The sequence below is a fragment of the Montipora capricornis genome, chromosome 14, assembly GCF_036669925.1.
Source record: "Montipora capricornis isolate CH-2021 chromosome 14, ASM3666992v2, whole genome shotgun sequence".
NCBI lineage: Eukaryota > Metazoa > Cnidaria > Anthozoa > Scleractinia > Acroporidae > Montipora > Montipora capricornis.
This window is the reverse complement of record NC_090896.1, coordinates 12,207,805-12,215,304: the sequence shown is the minus strand read 5'-3', so window position 1 is coordinate 12,215,304 and position 7,500 is coordinate 12,207,805. Positions and strand designations below refer to the sequence as shown.

Here is a 7,500-nt window from a genome sequence, read left to right as displayed (position 1 = left end):
CACAATAAGGAAATTCTACAGTAACGTTTTCAACTTCCGCGTCGAGGTCTTTGTCTGAAATGCCAGTGAACTCGAACTTGCTCAATCCGTATTGCCTCATCCTCTCATACAGCAAGGATCGAAGATATTTCCTTGATTGTAAATCCCTCTTGTAGCAAATCACCAAGCACACACTGTGGAATAAAGAAAATGGGGGTACCACACGTTCCCTCGAGTTTCTTCGGTGCTTCTCCCCCAAATTTGGTGCATTCTATATGCAAAGACATCATATCACTGCGACAATTTATGCCTAACATTTCCATTTCGTGTACCGAAAACTTGCAAACAATGTCCGGAGTAATGTGTTCAGTTTGACATTTCTCAGCCAGATCTTGGAGTTTCAGTTTCTTTAACACTGTGTCCATTTCGATGTCTCCAAGAGAACACGACAGGAGCAGGAACGGAAACAAAATGGCGGATCCTCAATATCGGTGCCCATTGCATTGTGGATTTTTCACAAGCTCTTACACCCTCATAATGAAGAACACACCGCATATAAGGACAAAAAGCACCTCATATAATGATGACAAACAAAGCACCGCATATAATGTAAAAACTACTTCATATAATGACAAAACTACCACATACAACGACGAAAGCACCGCATATAACGACGAAAGCACTGCATATGATTACAAAAGTACCGCACATAATGACAAAAGCACCGCACATAACGACGAGAGCACTGCATATCACTACAAAAGTACCGCATATAATAAGAAAGGCACCGCATATATCGTAAAATGTGCCGCATATAATTAAAGAGGTTGACATAAGACAGTGTTGGCGTTCCATATTTAGTTCTCCCTATTGTTACATTATACCTTTCGGAATACAATTATTTCTTTTGTTTGTAAGATTGTGCTAGTAATCTCTATAAGATATAGGCTTACCTATAAATTAATGAGATGTAGCTTGACAAGATTGCATGTGAAGCTACGTCTTACTTTGACACACAATGTTTGCTGACATATTCCGGAACTAGCAAGATACTTTAATATAGTTGTTATAGGGAAGATATCTGTTTACAAACATTGCTTTTGTTATACAAATTTGCCAACCTCAGGAACGAAAGACCTTTTGTTTCTACAGGCAATGAGGCTCTGATTGGCACATTAATGACAATAGGTGATGTCAACGATATCTTCGCTACGTAATATTAATTTTCTGTCGTTTTTGAATTAATTTTAATTTTTTTCTTTTAGTTATTAGTTCAATCTACTTAATTGCTTACTTGATTATTCTGTCAGTTTATGTACCACATACTTTAGGGTATATACTAGGTATGGTTTAATTTTTATACAATGTTGCGTGGGACAGATAGTATTGTAAAACAGCACCTGCCTTTACTCAAGTTGCCCTCATCAGTATTTACTATACAATGGTTAAGATTATTTGAGAGTGTATATATATTAAGTTGTCTATATATATTATATATATTATATTATATATATATTATATTATATATGTATTAAGTTGTCTATATAACCTCTTTTTAGGTGGAAGTTGTGTGGCCAAGTGAAACTAGGGCAAGGCGAAGAAAATTAGCTGAAGACATGGAGTCAATTGGAAAGGCAATGTTGTGTGGGACTTATCAGCAAATTATGGCGCGCCGTTTGTTTCAAAATTATTTACTTGCGTGATGTGTAATGTTTATGCCGTGACGGAAGAAGTCCCATTGTGATGTAACGTTTATCAATGTTGTAAATTGTAATTAATTCTACCTTGCTGTGAACGTCACGAAACGATTTCTATCTTGAAGTCAATTTACTGCCGTTATGAAGCAGTACCAGGAGGTAATGTCCTGGTAGTACCTTGATATCATTTAACTACCGTGATGAAACAATTTCTGCTTTGGTATAAATTTAATGCAAAGATGAAGCAATTTCTACCTTGATATCAATTTACTGCCGTGATGAAACAATTTCTACCTTGATGTCAATTTACTCCCGTGATGAAACAATTTCTACCTTGATGTCAATTTACTCCCGTGATGAAATAATTTCTACCTTGACATTAGTTTACTACCGTGCTGAAACAATTTCTACCTTGATGTCAATTTACTGCCGTGATAAAACAATTTCTACCTTGATGTCAATTTACTCCCGTGATGAAATAATTTCTACCTTGATATCAATTCACTACCGTGATTAAATAATTTCTACCTTCATGTCATACTTTCTGCCGTGATGAAACAATTTCTACCTTGATGTCAATTTACTTCTGTGATGAAATAATTTCTACCTTGACATCAGTTTACCACCGTGCTGAAATAATTTCTACCTTGATGTCATACTTTCTGCCGTGATGAAATACTTTCTACCTTGATGTCAATTTACTGCGCTGTTGAAATAAATGCATTCCTTTCGATGTCAATTTACAATCGTGTTGAAACAAATTCTACCTAGATATCAATTTATTATTGCGATAAAGTAAATTATTGAAATCAATTATTTTTCGTCGGTCCCCTTTGACGGACTATCGCGTGATCATTGTTATCGTGTAATGATTGGCGTGCCAGTAATTTTTTGTCACGAGCCTATGTGGCCTCTGATCTTTCGAAATAATTTTTTGATCGACTATATTCCCCATGTAGTAGCCATTCTGGTAAAAATATATGGCTGAGAGTGAGTGGACTATATTCCTAGAAGTAGTGGAAAGCACATGTGGCGAAGTGGAACGAAGAATTCATTCGTCTGACTCAAGTACGCTGCAAGATTTTCTTTTCCGACTATAGGCTAATCGAACTGCTTGCGAAAGGATAACTGCAGACGTCCACGTGGATACGTCTGTTTCTGAAAATATACGAGTGAACGTCAAGTGACTGAGCAATTCAGTACAATGCCTGATTGATCATGTTGAGCGACAGTTATTTTCAGTTGACCCCACCGCCTATAGCTCTTCGACACTTTCTGAAATCCTCGTGAGTCGTAATGGTTGTGTTGGGAGGCCCAGGCTAGTCATTAACCTAACTCAAATAGATTATCTTGGAAACTGACAATTTACCTGGACAAGGATCTGCTACACATTATGTGTGTCACGTACAACCCTATGGCGACGACTAAAAGAAGTTAATTTTAATTTTCTAGAAAGTCGATTCTCCAGTATTTCCGAAGTTGATCTTGAACAACAAGTGTCTGGCATAAAAGCTCAATTTGTAAATTGTGGGGAGAGAATGGTCATGGGTATCTTTCGTCCTAGCAGTATACATGTTCCTCGACATCGCGTAAGACATTATTCGTCGCATTGACCCGATCAACACTGCTCTCCGTTGGCGGGCTATGCACCCCAGATACCAGTATGATGTTCCTGGGCCAAACGCACTTTGGCATATAGATGGACTCCATAAACTCATTCGCTGGGGGTTTATCGTTCATGGTGGGATTGATGGGTATTCAAGACTTGTTGTATTTCTGAAATGTGCAACAAATAATCGAGCAGAAACGGTACTGTCGAGCTTTCTCGACAGCACCAGAAGATACGGAATTCCATCGCGTGTTTGCTCTGATTATGGGGGCAAAAACATCGAAGTGGGGAGATTTATGGAGTCAAGGAGGGGCTGAAATCGTGGATCTCATATACAAGGTTCATCTGTCCATAATCAGCGCATAGAGAGGTTGCATAGAGACACCACACGATGTTGCCTGTGTAGCTTCTATACAGTTTTCAATGTTATGGAGAACGAAGGGCTTCTAGACCTTTCTAATGATGCGGACGTTTTCGGCCTTCACTGTGTTTCTTCCAAGGCTGAACCGAGCTTTAGAGGAATTTCGGCTAGGCTGGAACCACCATGGTGTAAGTACAGAAGGGAACCAATCTCCTTACCAGACATGGATAGCTGGAGTGTTAAGTGACGATTATGGTGGGTACACTGCAGTTCAAGACATTAGGAACCCTGATTTAACCGTCTATGGTGTGGAAAGTGGCAGTCTGGCTATGGGTGCAGCTGACAATGATGAAAATAACATTGTGACTTTGTTAGAACCAAATTGCCCTCTGAATGAAGAACAACTTCAAATCCTTACTGGAGAAATCGATCCTTTATCGAATAGTTCAAATTTCGGAGTAGATATCTACCAACCTGCCATAAATTGCATCGCGTGAATCCTCGACCCACCTGCACAAAGTACCAGGTAATTCTCCGTATTGCTCGTGGGCGCGAACGCACGACGACGACGACAGAGTCGCGCAACATGGCGGCCATACTCCAAATAATAGGTTGACAGAGACATGCAGCCATGGTTTACCGTGTACTTCTATGATATTGGACATCCATATTATGATCAATTGACACCTGTCAATGCGAGGTATCCGCTGACCAGTATCATGTGACCATATCGCTGGCTCAAGTTTACAGCTCTAAATTGACTGGCTTTACCAGCTCTAAATTGACCGCTGTCCAAGAACTGATTTTTCAATTGGATCTCGGGCGAATGTCAGGTTGACTTATTGAAAACAGGGCCGGGTTGTTCGGAAGCCGGTTAACGCCAACCGAGTATTAAATATTAATCGATTTATAACTTTTTCTTCCACACCACTGTTTTTCGCTGCTTTGTTTTGTTTTTTGGTAATTGTTAAAACTAAAAACAGGAGGCCAAACAATATACAGAAAACCTCACCACAAAGTCAAAAAAAACCCAAATCAAAATTCTACCTCTCCCTGCCGGGGCTAGCTAGATCGGGCTCTGAACAACCCGGCTCAGGAGCTACGCTTTTAGGCTGGCCTACATTTATATATTACTATACCAGTAATCGTTTCCATGTTAAAATACATTCTTCTAACACATACTGTTTTCCCAGTAACGTGTTATGTGTTATATTTGCGTTCATCTATAATTAATACTTATAAATTCTCTTTGCTGAACGATCAATTTGCCTCAGAAAATTACAAGCGATTATCTCGGTCGTATGATGAAAAGGAAAAGTCACAATAGATAGATTTTATTGGCAAGTGCTAACCCTTCATCGATCGTCAAAACCCTTTTTACAACAACACATTATTGCTTGCAACGTTTGGCTTATTTTAGTTCTGTAATAGATACATATTTTACTGATATGCACGTTTGAACATTATTAAGTACATTGCTCGGAAAGAGAGTTAATGTATCAGTGAAACTTGTTCCATCCCGGCGTAACTTGTCATGAGTAATGTAGAAGAAGTTAAATTCAGGTGATAACCAAGATTACTACAAAGTTTCGATCAACATAGAAAGAAGTTTTCAGACTACCAATTAATTATGTCTATTGGATCATGGAATAAAAGTATTACTACAAGCTGGGGTGGAATCCTTAATGCGGTGGATTTTTTGAAACACGAGTACTTTCTGGTTTGAAAGCAGATTTTTGAATTGGACTGAAGGGAGTTAATTCTTGCGGCGTTTTAATTTGCGGGAACTAATTTCTGGGGATCGAGGTCAATCCGCCAAATTCGCAAAAAGTAGAACCCTCAAAATTTTCATGCTACAAGGTACACAAAGCAGAAATTCAGTGTTGCTGTTATTAACTATTATTAACTATTGGTATTAAAAACTCTAAAGTGAAAAAACTTAATCGATCAAGGTAAAAAACCCCATCATTTTGGCTCTGTACTTTCGGATCCTGTGGTATCCTGACATGGTGGTTTAATTGGCTCACAAAGAGCCCGACAACCATGGATTATGTCCTCATCTCCGAGAGTCACGAGCCTCGCACCGTCGTCCTCAAACGAGAGACGGCTGCTTAAATTTATGATGGCCTCCCCTAAAATGTTTTTAGTAAGCCGTCCATTCTGCTGATTCCGTACTTCTTTTGTTGTTTCTTTCTCGAGGATGTCAGCAAGGCTAGTTTCTCCTTCATATCGATATCCACCCTCCCTGATTCCATTTTCAAGAATGGTTGCCATCTCTTGCACGGAGTAATTCGGGAAAGTGAATTTATATTTTATTCTTGAACTTAGACCTGGATTTGCACTCAAAAATTCTTTCAATTCGGCGGGATAACCTGCGAAAATCATAGCTGGATCACCTTTTTCCATTACTGCCATCAGCTGGTTGATCGCAATTCGTCCGTAATCCACGCCTGTGCTTCTTGGTGTAAGACGATACGCCTCATCCACAAAAAGAACTCCACCCTTTGCCTCTTTGATCTTTGCTGACGTCTTCTCCTCTGTTGAGCCAAGGTATTGACCCACGAGGTCTCCCCTTTGTACCTCGATCAATTTCCTCTTTTTTATCTTTTTCAAACTGTACAGAAGATCTACGAGGGAAAAGAAGTGCTATTGTTAATGATACATCGTACAGATTTGTCAAGATTATTCCATTCCGCGGGTTGTTATAAAAGACTCCGTAAAATACTCCACTGAAGTCAAAGGACCAAAGATCAGATTGAGAAATCACTTTGCTTCTACTCAGCTATAAGAAATATCTCAGTAATAAAAGGATTTCTGAAAATTGAAATGCAAATTGCTTACTGCCGTAGGAAAGGAAGGACCACACGCTTAGATAGAGTTTTGTTTTCCAGAAACTTTGCGAGCAAACGTGGTCTTTCCAGTGCCTGGGTTGCATTGAAATATAAAGTGTAGACATGTATTCATGTCTTCCACTTGAAAACCCAACTGCTTTCTTCTGTGGTTTAAAATGGCAGTCTTTGCAAACCTCAGGAATTGTTGTTTCAGGGGCTCTAAGCCAACAAATGAACATGTCGACTCTTCCATGTCGTGAAAAATTTGCTGGTAGTCAACTGAAACACAGAAATACCAAATCCTAATTCATTATAAAAAAATAGTTTAACTTTATGTTCAAATATTCCAGGCTGCTAGTGAGGAATTTGTCTCTTTACTTCCTTTAGACTGACTATTTGGGGATACTTAATTTTCATAAGTTTCGTTTAGTCGAGTGCCCTTTCTTTCGTTCTTCTTTCTAGTAAAATCGAGCTTTTGTTTGCATTGTTGATGAAGCAGAGGGTCGGTTAATATAGCACCGAAAATTAAACACTAAAACCGGCAAAAACTATTGAAAACGTATCCCGTCAACAATAATGCCATCCATGCACTTCAGACTCGTACTGAAATACCTCTGTGCAAATAGGTTATACGGATGAGAATGGAAGCATTCATTTCTAAATCTCTGATTTGAACTAACCTTTATATTCCTCCAGCAACCACGAAAACCAGACCCTTCGTCGCTTGAAATTAAACGAGTTCCTTAGCGTCAGCGGCAAAGGAACTATAAATGAACCCAAAAAGAGCTGGGATCAGTTAAGCACACGCACCAAAACTGTTTGCATCTCGAAAGCAAAAGATGGCATCATTGGAGGTCATCGCTCCCGGGAACCCTGCGTTGTTGTGGCAGGCACTGAAGAGTTCACAGTCAGTGGAAGCAGCTCTGTGCATAACAGCCCAAACTTCAGCGGATCAGAAGTATCTGGAAGCCTTAGCGGAGACTTATCAAAACGCCAACAGTTGGGACGCGTCAACAGATATTA

General features: G+C 39.3%; 1 protein-coding gene across 1 annotated transcript; it reads right to left on the bottom strand.

The window, feature by feature from the left end:
- Positions 1 to 5,611: 5,611 nt before the first annotated feature.
- LOC138031400 (uncharacterized) lies at positions 5,612 to 7,132 on the bottom strand. Its single transcript, XM_068879099.1, has 2 exons — positions 7,090 to 7,132; positions 5,612 to 6,273 (listed from the first exon to the last, which is right to left on the bottom strand). Exons 1-2 carry the CDS (start codon positions 7,130 to 7,132, stop codon positions 5,612 to 5,614), a joined length of 705 nt encoding a protein of 234 aa, XP_068735200.1.
- Between the last annotated feature and the right edge of the window lie 368 nt (positions 7,133 to 7,500).

Excerpts from the sequence above, each read along its gene's own strand:
- LOC138031400 (XM_068879099.1), bottom strand. The coding sequence starts at position 7,132 with ATGAATGCTTCCATTCTCATCCGTATAACCTATTTGCACAGAG. Across the intron at positions 6,274-7,089 it reads TATAACCTATTTGCACAGAG|ATCTTCTGTACAGTTTGAAA; the intron begins GTATTTCAGTAC and ends TTTCCCTCGTAG.